Below are 18,526 nucleotides of genomic sequence, written 5' to 3' on the forward strand. Positions count from 1 at the left end.
AACCCCCAGATGCTGAATACTAAAAAACTGATATGAACTTTGATAGTGTATATAATATTGGTGTAAACACACCATAGACAACTCTTAAACAAAAAACAACGTTAGTAGTGTGGAGGCATCATTTTATCTGTATCTTGTATTGTGCTCTTCCTTCACAAAGAGTTGCCATGTATTGCACTACCTCGAATAAGTAACGCTTCACTAAAAGAGAAGACTATTGTTACTTATTCACAGTGGGCACCACCACCCAGACGGCACCATTTCAAGGCTTATTTGTATGTGTGGGATAATAACTCTACTATCCACTTGTCCCTATTAGACTTAGAAAAGCAAAAATTAGAGGAAACGTTATAGTAAGAGTGGAAGAAGAAAAGAAACGGTGTAGAAGAATGAAGGGGACAATAACTCCTTCAACTCACACCACTCAAAAACTCAAATTCTTTGAATAGGCAACGCTTCCCCAGTAGAGAAGACTGTTGTTACCTATTCTCAGAAACTCCATGAATATCAGGCTTCCCATGGTGACCGTTTCAAGGCTTGTTGGCCTTTCATCGGTGGGTGGGCAGGTACCCTGGTATTGCAGACATGACAATCCAGTTGTGAAGATAATTCCACAATATGAGAGGCATCTCTCATATTGTGGGATTATCTTCACAACTGGATTGTCATGTCTGCAATACCAGGGTACCTGCCCACCCACCGATGAGAGATGCCTCTCATATTGTGGGATTATCTTCACAAGTGGATTGTCATGTCTGCAGTACTGGGGTACCTGCCCACCCACCCACTGATGAAAGGCCAATAAACCTTGAAAGGGTGCCGTCTGGGTGGTGGTGGTGCCTACTGAGAATAAGTAACAATAGTCTTCTCTGTTAGTGAAGCATTACTCATTCGAGTAGTGCAATACATGGCAACTCATCGTGAAGGAAGAGCACAATGTGAGATACAGATAACATAATGCCCTTCACACTACTAACGTAGTTTTTTGTTTAAGAGTTGTCTATGGTGTGTTTACACCAGTATTATACAGGGTGATCCACTACCAGTGCGACAAACTTGCAGGAGGTGTAGGGGGCACAAAGACGAATCGGAATCACATAGCATTGCAGGGTCTGAAATGCCTTCGTCATGCGGTAGAGGACGTTGAACGGGAGGTCACGTGAACAGCGATCCCGCTTGAAGTCAGCATTTGCGAACCGTTTCTGTTGAAGAAACCAAGTAGCAAAAGTCCTCCGGAGTGGATAATCCACAGGCTCCAATGACTGGACGCGTTGCAGATGGTATGAACTCATTTGGTTTGTTGACAGTATCCTCCATACAGTGGATTAGGAAATACCCAATCGTTGGCCTATCGCTCGAGTACTCGTACTCGGATTGCCCTCTGCAAGACATAGGACATTCTCCTCATTGTCTGGTGTCCTCGTCATTTGCTCTCGATTCATGGTACCTCTTGTGAAACAACCAGTCTCACGTAACCTTCTGTGCACACGTGCGAAAATCGTATGATGAAGAGCACGCCTGTGCGGGAAATGTTCCTGGCACAAGCGCAGAGCGGCGCACCCATTACAGTCTGCAGCTCCATACGCGAGGTGCATGTCAGCCAGTTCGGCGTTTGAATACTCGTCCATCCTACTGCCTCAGGAACCGGTTCGCAAATGCCGACTTCCAGCGGGATCGCTGTTCATGCGACCTGCCATTCAACGTCCTCTTCTGCATGACGAAGGCATTTCGGACCCTGCAATGCTATGTGATTCCGATTCGTCTTTGTGCCCCCCCTACACCTCCTGCAAGTTTGCCGCACTGGTAGTGAATCACCCTGTATAGATTGTTATACTCTTAAAGATATGATACCTTGTTGCTTTTAATTTTTACTTGAACTTTGATAGTATAAATTCTTCTGGGGGGGCCAACAAAATCATAGCAGAAAGTTTTTGACTAAGAAAGTTTTTGTTCAGGAAAATTTAGAGGATTGGAGAAATGGCCAAAATCAATTAAGTGATCTCATTCTGTAGGTTCTCTTAATTGAAATGAAAAAGAATCATAGCAGTTCCTTCAAGCCAAGGGAATATTCATCATAATATTGCACAAAATGTTTCTATTATTTGAGAATCAGTTATAATATGTTCGTTGAAAGGCATGATAATAATTTTTAAAGAAGATTCTCAATGTTCTGCTGCCAAAGTTACGGAAGCTACACTTGTTTCACAAACCTCTAAGTTAAATTTTATTTATTGATTTGAAATTGTTTTTCTCTAACTTTTGATTTTAATTTAGTAGTGTGCTATTTTTTGTGATTTTCTGATTAATTTGATGTATTTATTCTTTATTTGGCCTTTGTAATTGCTTAGAAAACCACAGTCAACTTCTGCTGGCATTGTGTTGTATCGATAGGAATGTACAAATTCTGCCGCTATCAGAAGAGGATTATAAACTATAATTTATAGTGCTACTTACATGTTTTAATAATTTAACTTTATCACATAGTCTGTAATGTATGACATTAATATTTGTAGAGCTTTTAGGATCAGTGATTTTGCTTTGATATAATAGCTCACTTCACAGCTCGAATTGCGTAGGTTTGAAATAGATAGTTAAATATATTATCTATTATAACTATTTAGAATTTACAAATGTTGTGATATAGTATGATACATACAACTTAAACTTGATAGGAAATATGCAATTCATATAACATTAACTTGGTAGTAGATACGAAATATATGTACCTTAAGCTCGATACTGAAATATACATATATGGTAGTAGATACGGAATACATGTACCTTAAGCTCGATACTGAAATATACATATATGGTAGTAGATACGAAATACATGTACCTTAAGCTCGATACTGAAATATACATATAGTGTTGTTACCTCATTGGAATATACGTTTAATGTAGTATTTTTAATTGTACTGAAATTGAATCAAAATTATGCCTCAGACCAGAGCAGCAAAGCAAAAGGCCCAAGGTAGTGGGAATGCTCTGACTCAGAGAGAACTGAAAGGGGTGGTTGCCCTCTGAATCGCAGCCTTTTGAAACATACTGCTTGTTTGATGATTGTGGTGCTATCAGGAATGGGACATGATATTGCCAAGGAGGATGTAGCAGTAATGGAAGCATGTGATGCAAGAAAGCAAGCATATGTAGCATCAGCCAAAAAAAAAAAAAAAAAAAAAAAAAACATTTCACACATCCATTCCCTCTAAAAGTTTGTCCAGTTCCTCCTTGAATTTATTTAAGCTATCAACTTCCACAACGACAGATGGAAGTTCGTTCCAGCAATTAACCACCTGGCTAAAGGCAAATTTCCACACTTCTGTTCTACAACTGTCTTTCCTCCATTTGAATTTATGCCCCCTCAAATTCGTACACTGAGCAAGCAGAAGAATCCCATCAGAATTCAGCATGCTCAACCCATTCAAGGCCTTATACGCCTCAATCAGATCATCTCACAAGTGCCTAGTCTCCAGCCACTGCAATTTGCAGAACTTAAGCCTTTCTTGGTAAGAGAACTCCTTCACCAGTCTTGTTGCTCTTCTCCGTACACACTCAGCAACTACATCCTTCCTAAAATGAGGCCTCCAGACCTGTATGCAGTACTCAAGGGATGGCCTGACCATTGCCTTGTACAAAGGGATAACACCTCATCTTCCCTACTAGCAAAATTCCTGTATATCATTGACAATATCCCATGACTTGCTCTGGAAGCCTGTCTGCATTGCTCAGAAAACTTCATATCTAACTGCACAATCACTTACAGATCTTTTTCATTTTCTACCACCCTAAGTGTGAGGATGATAGATGCCATCTCTGTGTTATTATGGGCCTTATTGGGTAGTGAAGAACAGGGTGGATGCCTTTGGAGGGCCGATCAAGCTCTCAGCTGCCCGCATCCATGTGATCATCAGGCAACACAGCAACAATTCCCAAAGTAGAATGCACTGGTCCCACAGGAACTAGTTATTGTCGGTGACTATTGTCAGAGAAGTGGATAGATGCAATAGGACTAGGGTATGTCTGCAAAGGGCAAAAGTTGATATCGTTGTAGAGCAGAGATATCATCTTTAAAGGGAACAAAAGGTGATATTGTTGTACACGATGGCATGAATGACATTAAGAGTAGGAGATCTACGGACTTACTTAACAAATACAGATCACAGTTGGAAAAAATCCCGAGTTAGGGTTAAATTTGAAAGTGTCAGCAATTCTTCCCAGATACAATAGGAGGGAGTGTATGTGAGAGCCTTGTCAATCAATTTGGACCTGGAGGGATTGTTCAAGGCTCATGGGGTAGAAATTTTCACGGTGTGGTCTGTGCTTGTTAACAGGGATGGGATACATTTAAATAGAAACAATGCAAGAATATATGTTGATACTATCAAGGCATTATGTGGATCAGAAAACTGCTAACTTGGGGGTAGATACACAGAATAATAGCTTAACAATAGCTGCAGGCTGAGGTGAAAGTGATTCTTGCACTGCTTATATTGGGATGATCAGCAGCCTGGAAAGCAAGGTGCTGGGGATTTCAAGAACTGCTGAGAGTTATCATGGAACAAATAAATACATGTGCTGCATTCAGGTAACTAAGAGTAAGAACAGGTGCATCAATACTTCCATGTATTAGTATTAATATTAGTAATGGCCATACTAACATGTACACCTTCTAGGAGTATATTAAATAAATTCAATGAATTTGAAGTGCTTGTTAAGACATCAAAGGCAGATATTGTTGGGATATCAGAGATGTGATGTCACACAGATATAAGGAATGCAGAATAAGGAGAGTACAATGTGTACAAAAATGACAGACAGGATAGGAAGGGAGGAGAGGTTATGCTGTTAGTTAAGAAACATAAAATCTAAGGCAGGAGTGGCCAACGTATGGCACATGCGCCAAACGTGGTGCTTTGGAAGATTACAAGTGCCACATTTCATCATAAAATTTCTCAAGTACCCAAAGCCCATATTGCCGATTCTTTGGTTCTATTTCCTTTCATTTCAGGTCCTTCCGCATATGGCTGAAGACACTCACCACCTTCTTTCCACTTACACTCACATAAACGTGTCAGTTCCCTCAATTTAGCAAAAGAAATAAATTAAATAGTCTCCAAAAAATGCATTTCTGAATTTTGACCGTAAGTGATCTATGGCTATGAAAATATATCGAGCACCTAGTCGTCCATTCTTTTGTACGTCCGTTGCCTCCGGCACCCGACTCTATGCACAAGTGGGAAAATAAATGCAATACGTGACTTTTTCAGGGGACTGAGAATATACAAATGGACCCTTTGCCGGAAGTCTTTCAAGTTAAAAGGAAGCATTGTTATACAATACGGAATAGCTTACACTAAATCCTGAATTTCATAGCGTAAGGTTTAACATAAAACTAAATAGCGAAATACGTAGCACTGTATTACAAATCTGTTAGATTAGTATAGTATTATCAATTTATCAATAAAATTTATTAATCTTATTAAATCTGCTGCACAAATTGGAGCAGTGTGGCATTGGAAGCAAATTGCTACTATGGATAAAGGGATGGCTGAGTGGGAGAAGACAAGAGTGGTAATCAATGGACACTGCTCATCCTGGACTAATGTTGTTAGTGGAGTCCCCCAGGGTTCAGTGTTGGGTCCATTGTTGTTTTCTGTATTTATTAATGATATTGATGATGGTATATTAGGCTTAATGCCAAATTTTGCAAACGATACAAAGGTCGGCAGGCTTGTTAATGACACTAATCACAGTACGCTGCTGCAACAGGATCTAGAAAAGTTGAGCAGGTGGGCCGAGAGGTGCCAACTGAAGTTTAACATTGACAAATGCAAAGTACTGCATGTGGGAAGCAGTAACCCTATAGTAACGTATCAACTGTGTGTGTGTGTGTTACTACACTGACAGTGGTAGAGAGTGAAAAGTACCCGGGGGTAATTGTGCAAGCAGATATGAAGTTTTCTGAGCAGTGCAGACGGTCTGCAAGAGTAGCAGCTCATGGTGTCTTGTCAGTGATATACAGGAATTTTTTTGCAGGGATAAGGAGGTGATTATCCCTTTGTATAAGACAATGGTCAGGCCACACCTTGAGTACTGTATACAGGTCTGGAGGCCTCATTTTAAGAAGGATTTAAAGCTGTTGGAATGAATACAGAGAAGGACAACAAGATTAGTGAATGGAACAAAGGGTTGCTCTTATGAAGAAAGGCTTACGTTTTGCAAAATGTCTGGAGACTAGGCACCTGCAAGGTGATCTGATTGAGGTGTATAAAGTCTTGAATGGTTTGAACATGCTCAATGCTGATGGTCTAAAAAAGATTAAACTTTTTTAGACCCCTGAATTTAACTCTAATGTCAAGCTACTGGACCGAAGAAGTTAATCGGTCCATATTTATTAAGCAGTTTAGACCTTCAAAATTTAATTTTATGTCAATCCATGTAATGGTTTCATTGCTGCCAGAGGTATGGTGTTTGCAGACAGAAGTCTTGAGCACTCAAGGTTGAGACCGGGGGATCTGAACACTACGGTTCTGACAGTGGGGAAGATGTCCCACATGTTTTGTAAAATTGATATCGCCTTCCCAAAGAATTATTAGCACATTGGACCAGGAGAAGTTGGTTGAAAAAGAAGCTTCCTATATCTAAAATAAAGGTAACCCCTTTTGTTTCATATTTTAAACTGTAAAAGGAAACCTCATTCCTTTATGTAGGAACAGAATTCTCTCAACATTCACATTAGAAGGATTATGTGATTATATAATTATACGAATAAATGTCCCGTATTTAATATAATGGGACATTTATTAAATTTGAAATACAGGAACAAATATTCATTGGGGGTTAAGACTGTGCGAATCAGCATGTAGATATGTTTATGGTAAGGAAATGTTGCATTCTTTGTTTTGGGAGAAAATTATTTTAGAATACATTCAACATAATTAGAAACATTGGACATCGAAGAAGGAAGAAGAGGAATAATAGCGTCACCTTATGAATAAATTCATTGACTGTAGATATTGACTGGTTCAAATCTAATGAATAATATATATCCATTTATATACATAGACAACCTTTGGAAACCAGATGAAAGCCAGTTGTAATCAGCCTTCTGCACTAAGTGGGGCTCTGCTGTAGTCACCTTTCCTCTTCAAGAGCGTTTCATGTGATGCATGATGTCTCTTCCTATGATTAAAGCCGGCCCCTTTCAAAGGTCACAACAGCTCCTTAGGGAACTGTGACTGGAAGAAGAAGAAGTTTTAATATTAAATAAAATCAATTATGAAAATTACATTAAAATTATACAAATAAATTCTTATAAAAAAACTGTCATGCATTTAATTCTCATCCGCAACATAATGCACCAGGAAAAGCCAGGAGAAGTCGACAGGTATCAACACCACATGTTAACATGAGAACTGAAAACAATTGTCGAATTTATCCTTAATATATTTATAAAATACATAGGTTAAAATATTTAAAATATAAAATTTTCAAAACTTCTTATGAGAGACCAAACTTATTCAGATACACTCCGTGCTCACAAGAAGTAAAATGTTCTTTGCGAATGATACCCTCCCTTCTTTTATACTTAAACCTATTAACTACCTGTTATGATATTATTTTTAGTAAACTAATGTGTGGATTACCATTCACAACTGCGCGTGAATGTCCACGAGTCCGAAATAGTATAAGGATTACAAAGATTTCTGGAATTTGCATTTAATCTCATTTCAATGGTTTCAGCAATCAGTAATTTAATATATTCATGTTTCATATTTAAAACTTCCACTTCATTAAAAAGAAAAACATGACTAAATAGCCATGGTTTTCTTTTTAAACAAATTTAGACAATTTTATATTTTAAATATTTTAATCCGTGTTCCTTAAGGATAAATTCGACAATTGTTTTCAGTTCTCATGTTAACATGCTTTGGTTTTTTGGGGGTGTTGATGGCTGTCGACTTCTCCTGGCTTTTCCTGATGCATTATGTTGGGAATCAGAATTGAATACATGACAATTTTTTAATAAGTATTTATTTATATAATTTTAATGCAATTTTCATAATTTATTTTATTTAATATTAAATATGGGACATTTCTTCGTATAATTATACAATCACGTAATCCTAATGTGAGTGTTGAGAGAATTCTGTTCCTACATAAAGGTATGAGGTTTCCTTTTATACATTATAATGATGGGTACAATGAACAGTTTTACAGAGAAATAGTGGGCCAGTAAATCAGAATATCTTGTAATGGGGGATTTTAACTTGCCAAATATTGACTGGAACTTGTTTATTGGTCACTCGCACGCTAGCGCTAGCAAGACTTTTAGGAATTTATTGGAGGATTGTTTTCTACAGCAGCAGCATGTTCAAGGGGCAACAAGAGGGAATAATACTCTTGATTTGATTATCAGTAGTGATTATTCATACATAAAGAATTTGCAGATAAAGGAACCACTAGGTGACATTGATCACGATGTACTAATTCAGATTTACTTCAAGGTGTAACTAACATCAAGGGTAAAGGGAAGGGTTTTTGTTTTCATAACGTTGACTACAGTGGTCTCAGACAGTTTTTAAATTCTATAGAGTAGTACCAACTGATAGTGTTACTAATGGTGTGAATTCTAAATGGGGAGTCTTCAGGGACTTAAACTTGGAGGCTACCAGGCTTTTCATACCAACTGAGAAATACTGTTCAAGGTTCAGGCCTAAATGGATGTCAGATGAAAATCTTGTAGGCTACTAGGTTTTTCATACCAACTAAGAAATATTGCTCAAGGCTAAATGGATGTCAGATGAATTAATGAGACTTGTGGCAGAGAAGAAAAATGCATGGGATGCATATAAATTATCAGGCGACACAGAAGCCTGCAGCAGATAAGCTAGTCTGTAATCATGTCACAAAGGAGGTTAGGCAAGCAAAGGCAGATTATGAGAAATCTTTGGCAAAGAATGCAATGAAAAACAGCTAGGAGTTCTTTACTTATTTATGTTAACTCTAGAAGGAAGGGGATGAATCAGATTGGTCCACTTTAGCATTAGCATTAGTAGAGGCATATGATGCAAGAAAGCAAGCTTATGCAGCATCAGCCAAAAAAAAAAAAAAAAAAAAAAAAAAACCACTCCCATTTCATCCCTCCGTTCGTTTGAAATACCTATCCAGCTAAGCCTTAAATTTATTTAGGCTATCAACTTCCACAACAAGGAATGTAAGTCTGTTCCACCAACCAACTACCTGCTGGCTAAAGGCAAATTTCTGCACATCTATCCTACATCTGTCTATCCTCAATTTGAATTTATGCCCTCTCAGGTGATTATTCTGAGCAAGAGGAAGAATTCCATCAGCATTGAGCATGCTCAAACCATTCAAGGCTTTATACACCTCTATCAGATCAACTCGCCGGTGCCTAGTCTCCAGACACTGTAATTTGCAAAACTTAAGCGTTTCTTCGTAAGAGCAACCCTTTGTTCCATTCACTAATCTTGTGATTAGTGAATGGAACATTCCAGCAGCTCTACATCCTTCTTGAAATGAGGCCTCCAGGCCTGTATACAGTACTCAAGATAGATGGTTTGAAACGTAACATAGATGGTTCGACTATTGATGAGCTTGCTCAAATAGCTGAGAAACTGAATGAGTATTTTCATCTACATTCCAATAGAAGCAGTCCTTGTATCCCCATAGCTTGGGCAGGATGCAAAGACTAATAGATTAACAGCAGCCACTGGCAGAAGTGAAAGTCATTCTTGCACTGCTTCTATTGGAATGAGCAGAAGCCCAGAAAACAAGATGCAGGATATTTCAGAGACTGCTGGGAGTCGTTGTGGTACAAGTAAATTCATGGGGTGTGTTAGGTAGCTAAAAAAAAAAGAACAGGTGCATGCATACTTGAGTGTACACCAATGCTAGGAGCTGGGTAAATAAATTTGATCAATTTGAGGTATTGCTCAAAGCATCAAAGGCAGATATCGTTGGGATATCAGAGACGTGGTGTCACACAGATATAAGGAATACAGAACAGGAATTTGGGGAGTACAAGGTCTACAGAAAGGATAGAAAGGGAGGAGGGGTTATGCTATTAGTTAAGAAACACATAAAATCCAAGGAAGTGGAGCCAGGCAACATCGCTGTACGGTGCAGTGTCGAGTTAGTTTGGTGTGACATAAGCATTGTGAGATCAAAATTGAGAGTAGGAGTGTGCTATAGGCCTAATGACTCTGATGAGTATAATAAGAAACTGTACAGGGAAACAGAGTGAGCCAATAAATCGGAGAGTCTTATAATGGGGGATTTTAATTTCCCAGATATTGACTGGAATTTGTGGGTTGGTCACTCATGCACTAGCAAGGCTTTTGTGGATTTATTGGATGATTGATTTCTCTATCAGCATGTTTGGGAGGCAATTAGAGGGAGTAATATTCTTGATTTGATTATCAGTAGTGATTCTTCATGCATTAAGAATCTGCAGATAGAGGAACCACTAGGTGGCAGTGATCACAGTGTGCTGAAGTTGGATTTACTCAAAGATGTAACTATCATCAGGGGTAAAGGGAAGGATTCTTGCTTTCGTAAAGGCGACTATGATGGTCTGAGACAGTATTTAAATTCTATACAGTGGGACCAACAGATGATGTTACCAACAGCAAACTCAAAATGGGAAGCATTCAAAGAACTTATCTTAGAAGCTACTAGGCTTTACATACCAACTAAGAAATATTGTTCAAGGTTCAGGCCTATATGGATGTCAGAGGAACTAATGAGACATATGGCAGAGAAGAAAAATACATGGGATACAGGGTCCTCAGCTGGATATCATCATTCTTCTCTTTCTTTTTGATTTCCTTCTACTTTTCTCTCTCTCTCTCTCTCTCTCTCTCTCTCTCTCTCTCTCTCTCTCTCTCTCTCTCACACACACACACACACACACACACACACACACACACACACACACACACACACACACACACACACACACACAGGGTAACTCAGAAATTTTTTTTGGCTGGTGCAGCATAAGCCTCAGGCTTCCTTGCACCATATGGCTAATAATAATAATTAACATGACACAATTTACGTTAATTGTCTCACGTTAATTATCATACGCATGATAATTAACGTGAATTATCACACATATGATAATTTGCGTGATAATTCACGCGATATGATAGATAGAAGCGTATGATAGATATAAGTTGATCTGTAACCAAGTTAAAAAGGAGGTTAGGTAGATTACGAGAAATCTTTGGCAAGGGATGCAAAGAAAAACACAAAGAGTTCTTTACATATGTAAACTCTAGAAGGAAGGGGATGAATCAGATTTGTCCACTTGATATCGATGGTTCAACTGTTGATGATCCTGCTCAGGTAGCTAACAAACTAAATGAATATTTTGCATCGACAATCACACATGATGAGTGAGTTATTCAGTGAGGGGAATGCCAGAGATGTATTCAACTCTGGCAGTAAGCTAAATAATCTTATAATAACTGAGAGTAAAGTGGAGGAGAAATTATTGAAGATAAACACAAGGAAGGCACGTGGGGTGTATGGGATCTATCCAGTTATATTAAAGGACGCAGCAAAGGAAGTAAGCAAACCCTTAGCCATAATTATGAGAGCTTCCTTGGACTCATGGAGGTACCCATAGACTGGAGACATGCAAATGTGACCCCAATTCACAAAGAAGGATCAAAGGCTGACACAAGTAATTATAGACCTTTGAGTTTAACTTCTGTTCCAGTAAAATTAATGGAGGCACTGGTTAAAGAAGCACTGCAGAATCATCTAGACAAGACCAGTTATAGCTCGGATCCAGCATGGTTTTGTTAAGGGGAAGTCTTGCCTGACCAATTTGATTGGATACTATGATGGAGTCACAAAAGAGCTGGATGCAGGGAATAACTTTGATATTATATACTTGGATCTTAGAAAGGCTTTCGATACTGTTGCACATGGAAGACTGCTACACAAATTGGAGCAGTGTGACATTGGAGGGAAATTGTTGCTAGGGATAAAGAGGTGGTTGAGGGGGAGAAGTCAGAGAGTGGTAATCAATGGACACTGCTCATCGTGGACTAATGTTATTAGTGGAGTCACTCTGAGTTCATTGTTGGATCCATTATTGTTTTCTGTATTTATAAATAATATTGATGATGGTATATCAAGCTTAATGTCCAAGTTTGCAGACGATACAAAGGTTGGCAGGGTTGTTAAGGACACTACTGATGCTATGCTGCTGCAACAGGATCTGGAAAGGTTGAGCAGATGGGCTGAGAGGTGGCAAATGAAGTTTAACATTGACAACTGTAAAATACTACATATGGGAAACAGCAACCCCAGAGCAACGTATCAACTCTGTGGTACTACACTGACAGTGGTAGAGAATGAAAAGGAACTGGGGGCAGATATATGTGCAGGCAGATATGAAGTTCTCTGAGCAGTTCAGACGGGTTGCAAGAGTAGCTCATGGTGTCTTATCAATGATATCCAGGAATTTTTCTAGCAGGGAAAAAGAGGTGATTATTCCCTTTGATAAGTCAATGGTCAGGCCACACCTTAAGTACCGTACACAGGTCTGGAGGCCTCATTTCAAGAAGGATGTAGAGCTGCTGGAACGAGTACAGAGAAGGGCAACAAGATTAGTGAATGGAACAAAGGGTTGCTCTTATGAAGAAACGCTTACGTTTTGCAAATTACAGTGCCTGGAAACTAGGCACCGGAAAGTTGATCTGATAGAGGTGTATAAAGCCTTGAATGGTTTGAACATGCTCAATGCTGATGGGATTCTGCCCTTTGCTCAGAATAATCACCTGAGAGGGCATAAATTCAAATTGAGGAAAGACAGATGTAGGATAGATGTGCAGAAATTTGCCTTTAGCCAGCAGGTAGTTGGTTGGTGGAACAGACTTCCTTCCCTTGTTGTGAAAGTTGATATCCTAAATAAATTTAAGGCTCAGCTGGACAGATATTTTGAACAAATGGAGGGGTGAAGTGGATTTTTTTTTTTTTTTTTGGCTGATGCTGCATAAGCTTGCTTTCTTGCATCATATGCCTCTTCTAATACTAATGGTCAGGCCACACCTTGAGTACTGCTTACAGGTCTGCAGGCCTCATTTTAGGAAAGATGTAGAATTGCTTGAGTGAGTACCAAGAAGGGAGGCGCCTCCATAGCCAGGTGGGAAGAAGCAGCAGTGTGTAGCACACGCTTCTTGATTAGACCACAGTTCGAGCCCGTCACCACCAAATACGGATGATGCGGAAAGGTCATGGAATGACCACCGCATATTCTCGCAGCAATATGGCCTTAGTTGCTAATGCTCCAAATAACAACAACCTTCTATCAAGAAGGGAAACAAGATTGGTGAGGTAAACGAAGGGGGTCCTCTTACCAAGGAAGGCTTATGCTCTGCAAGTTGCAGCATCTGGAAACGAGGCACCTGCGAGGTCATCTGATTGAGGGCTAAAACGCCTTGAATGGTTTGAGCAGGCTCAGTGCTGACGTGATACTTCCGCCTGCTCAGTTTAAGAACCTGAGGGAGCATAGATACAAATTGAGGAAAGTTAGTTGTAGAATAGATGTACGAAAGTTTGCCTTTAGCTAAGTGATAGTTGATTGTTGGAGCAAATTTCCATATGTTGTGGAAGTTTGATAGCTTAAATAAATTTGAGTGACCAGATGGGTGAAATAGTAAGATGGTTTTTTTTTTTTTTTTTTTTTTTTGCTGCTGCTGTATAAGCTTGCTTTCTTGCATCATATACCTCAACTAATGGTAACTGTTTGGTGCTACACTCAGAATAGTGGAGAATAACAAAGACCTTTGGATAATTGTGCCTATTTGCACTGTTCAGATATGAAGTTTTCTGAACAGTGCAAATAGGCTGCAAAAGCAGCTCATGGGGTCTTGTCACTGATATTCAGGAATTTTGCTAGCAGGGATAAGGAGGTGATTATCCCTTTGTAAAAGGCAGTGGTCAGGCCATAACTTGTATACTGCATAAAAATCCGGAAGCCTTATTTTAGGAAGGGTGTACAGCTGCTAGGATAAGTACAGAGTAGGGCAGCGAGATTGGTGAGTGAGAACAAAGGGTTTCTCTTACTGAGAGATGCTTTCGGTCTGAAAACTGTAGCTTCTGGAGACTAGGCAGCTCTGAGGTCAACTTATTGAGGTGTATAAGGCTTTGAATGGTTTGAGCAAGCTCAGTTCTGATAGGATTCGTCCTCTTGCTCAGATTGTGCACTTGAGTGGTATAAATTTAAATTGAGGAATGACAATTGTAGAATTGATTTGCTACTATATGAATTTAGTAGCAAGTGGTTGATTTCTGGAACAAACCTGCATCTGTCATTGTTGAAGTTTGATATCTTAAATAAATTCAAGGAAGAACCGGACAAACTTTTGGTTTTAATGGGAAGGTTTTTTTTTTTTTTTTGGCTGCAAAAAAAAAGGCAAAAAAGCAAGCTGTTTAAGCTTTTTTGTGCCATTTCTGTGCCTCTACTAGTGCTAATTGACTAATGTTTAGAAAAATTATGTACAGTTTCTTGTTATGTCACATGTAGTTTTCATTTTCAAATTTCAGAAATAAACTCAGTTTACTGAGCAAGATGTGGAAAATTCATCTAGTGCTTACAGACATTTAGCAAACTCATTACAGAAAGAGCTGAGTGTGAAGTGAGCTCTCCCTCTTTCTCACCTCCCCCCACCTTTCCTTCCTTCCCACTGGAGGAATTCTAAGAAGCCTCTTCAGTTTGGATTTGTAGTTAGCTAATTTCCTCCCATGTGAGTTGTTTAGTGTTTCTCAGCCTACCACACTTACACACTCTCATACACAGAATTTAGACTGCAGTTGATCTGAAATTTATATATAGAGTTATAATACATATGGACTGGCATGCTGTCTGAACTGGTGCACTGTGGTTAGTGCGATTGGAATGAAGTTCTAGAAAACTTAAAATTTTCTGATAACAAGAATTATGAAAACCACAGTGAACTGTCTGTTTCTATAGCTAATCATTTCACATGTGTATACGTGCTTGCCATGATAGAACAGTACCTTTGAAGGATGTAGAATGGTTCAGTCATAGTCATATCTATTTCAAGATGTATTATTAAAATAAGTTAACCACACACATGTAGCAACATTTTTTATAATTATATTAGACCCATTATAAATGTATCATTTATTCAAATTTTGCTGTTTTACATTAGGAGTAGTACTAGTAGATATAATTTAAGATCACAGATCTTAAATTATGTCTACTATCTATTTTAATCTCTGTTAAAAAAGAACTTTTTTATTTTCTTTCAGGTGAATAAACTGGAAAATGATGCGAGTTCATTAGTGAGAAAAGCAGCAGAAAAAGCTGTGCAAGTGATAAAATGGGAACCTTAAGCTCATGCAAACCTTTTTTTTTGTTTTTGAAGAATTATCAATATTCATTGGGAATATTTGTATGCAATCAATAAATGTTTTGTAACGTCTAACAGTTTTATAATGCTCTTTACTTTAATTATAGTTTGCAGTTATTGTACTTTCTTTTTTTTTCTTTGGGTTCTTTGTTTTCGAATCTTGAAAACAAAAAAAAAAAAAAAAAGAGCAAACCAATATCACAATGAAGAAATAGTTTTGGAATATATAAAATTAACTTTTCATTACTTCAGTTTAAAGATTTATACTTACTCTGTTTCCAAAAGTATCACACTGCATTTTACTAGCATTTATTTTTTGTCAACAAATGCCTTTTTTAAAAAGTTTCTGTTTTGCTTTCTACAACAAATTGCAGCCTGAATGGTGTGTAAAATGCATTATATTTTAAATCATGGCTTAAAAAAATACAGTAATTGCTAACATCCATCAATTTCCTATCTCCGAATTAATCTAGATTTACCATCTGCAGTTAACATTAAATGAAACTTAATTATTTCTGACAATTACATATTGTGTTTAGTTTAGTTTGAAGTGTACTATATTGAGGTAAAGTTCTCTTGCCGACTGGGCTAGCCGGGTGGGTAAAGTGCCTGCCTGGCAACCCAAAGGTCATGGGTTCGAATTCCGCCTCGGGCTTGGATCAAAGTACAGTACTGTAAAAACCTTGGGAGGTGCATTATGGCCACAGAAGCCGATGCGCCAACAACTACCAAAAAAAAAAAAAACTCTTATTATTTTACAAATATCGATATCAACGTAGAACGTATTGACCATTACAGCTCTGGTTCATACTATTTAGTTTAATAATAGAAATCATACACTGTATGATTCTATTATTAAACTAAATAAATAGAATTTATTTAACTTTTATATTTCTATTTATTTAAATAAATATAAAAAACTTTAGAATAATAGAAATCATACACTGTATGATTTCTATTACTAAGCTAAACATAAAATTACTGGCTGTCATCCATAATTAACCCGTTAATTGGAAACAGTTGTTCACCTTCCTAACCTAGGGTGTCCATACGTCTCGGTTTTCCGGGATTCATCCCAGTTTATGTGAAACTGTCCCAGTGTCTCGAATTTTTTTTTCGGGACACTTAAATGTCCCGGTTTCTTATTATGAACAATTTTGCACAAATTTATTTGTGCAAAATTGTGTTGTCTTCAATCCTGTTGTCAGTTACAGCCTGTATGTCGCCTGTTCACCACCAGTTTGCGGCCACCTCACTATAAACTTTATAATGGTCAAAAAACTTAATCCATATAATCGAGGAGGTGATGTCTAGCATTGATTGGCAGGCCTTCATTTATCGTGTATGCACGTGCGATGTTACGTGTTCAGTTTCATTTCACACGACTTAGTTTAAGTTCAGTGATTTGGAAGTTTGGACGTGTTTTCTTCCTTTATTTTTAGTGCACATGACTCGATCAGTTTATAGATAAAGATAAGCGAGTTTTTGTGTAATTTTTTAAAATTAGTTTAAGCTGTATAATAAAAAAAAAAAAATGCTTAAACGTAAATGTTTTCAAAGAGGACTTCCAGAAAGAATGGAGTTTTTTATAAAAAAAAAAGGGAAGACACGAAAATGAAGCTGAATGCAGAATGTGCTCGTGTTTTATCAACATAAGTCATGGTGGGAGATGTGATATCAAAGATCACGTTAATTCGAAAAAACACGCAGTGAAATTTCAAGCAACTGCATCATCATCTAAATTGGAACACTTCTTTGTCAAAGAAAATTCAAATGAACACGACAAGGTTACCATCGCTGAACTTACGATGGCGTATCATTTAATTAAACCTCATCAGTTGTTTAGAAGTGCTGATTGCTCCTCAAGCCTTTTGACTCAACTTTTTGATGACAAAAATTGCACAAAATTTTTCTAGTGAACAAATGAAAACAATTGCACCAATAAAGAATATACTCGCTCCTTATTCACTTAACGAAGTTTTAAAAGATGTCAGTAGTACTGAATTCTTTGGAATTTCCGTCTATGCAAGCAACCATAAATCGGAGAAAGTATTTCCATTGTTATTGCATTATTTCAATGAGAAAAATGGTATCTGAATTAAGCTTCTTGAATTGATTATCAGATGAGACATCAGAAACTATTGCCAACTACATCCTTACTTCTCTGAAGGAAAATAATATCCCCAAAGAAAAGTATGTTGCGTTCGGAGCTGACAATACGAATGATAATTTTGGAGGGATCAACAGAAAAGGCCAATGCAATGTATTTTCTCGACTCCAAAATTTAGTTAATTCCAGTATCAAAGATGTCGGATGTATAGCGCAAATATTTCATAATTCTGCTCAATCAGGATTAAGGAGACTAGCCGTTGATGTGGAATTGGTAGTTACAAAAATATTTTCTTACTTTCACACTTATACTGTTCGAACGGAACGTGTAAAGGAATTTTGTGCTACCGTTGATATAGAGTATAAAAAATTACTCTCTCACTCCAAAACTGGCTGGTTGTCATTATTTCCTGCCACTGAATGCATTTTAAAAATTTTCAAAGGTTTAAAATTTTTTTTTTTTTTTTTATCTGAGGAAAAGCCTCCCGTTTTTATTGAGAAATTTTTTAATCAATCCATTGGGAGAAGCATATTTATGGACTGTACACAGCTTTCTCAGTTCCTTCAATAACCAGATACTAAAAATTGAAAAAGCAAATATAACTATTTTAGAGGTTAAAATAATTGTTGCAGAAATGATTGAGATGTTAGATAATAGAATATTTGATCAATTTCTGCCATTTGAGTCTAGAAAAATTATTCAGTGTGATATAGAAAACCAAAAAGTTCATAGGTTTAAAAACGAAATCATAGATTTTTATTCGACGGCTAAAAATTATTTAGAAATTTGGTCGAAATCCCTGGAACAATTCCAGTTCTTAAACTGGATGCTAATGAAAAACATTCCGAAATGGGAGAATATACCAAATTCTCTGGAATCATTTTAAAAAAATTGAAATTAAGTTTGATAAAAATTTATTATATGATCAGTTTGGAGTTTTAAAAAAAATTTCCATAAACGAATTCGAAAATAATAAAGAATGGAATACATCGAGGTGTGT

At 37.5% G+C, this 18,526-nt stretch overlaps 1 protein-coding gene across 1 annotated transcript in view; it reads left to right on the forward strand.

Annotated features, from left to right (window-relative positions):
* Positions 1–15,491, forward strand: part of LOC150077635 (radial spoke head 14 homolog) — a 172,958-nt gene extending 157,467 nt beyond the window's left edge. The window contains exon 10 of the mRNA XM_090385039.1: positions 15,316–15,491. Coding sequence (XP_090241165.1) covers positions 15,316–15,399 — 84 coding nt within the window. The 3' untranslated portion in view covers positions 15,400–15,491. The remainder of the gene's footprint in view (positions 1–15,315) is intronic.
* The last annotated feature ends 3,035 nt before the right edge of the window (positions 15,492–18,526 follow it).

The sequence above is a fragment of the Mastigoproctus giganteus genome, chromosome 11 (assembly GCF_048544385.1).
Source record: "Mastigoproctus giganteus isolate SK-2022 chromosome 11, ASM4854438v1, whole genome shotgun sequence".
Taxonomy (NCBI): Eukaryota; Metazoa; Arthropoda; class Arachnida; order Uropygi; family Thelyphonidae; genus Mastigoproctus; species Mastigoproctus giganteus.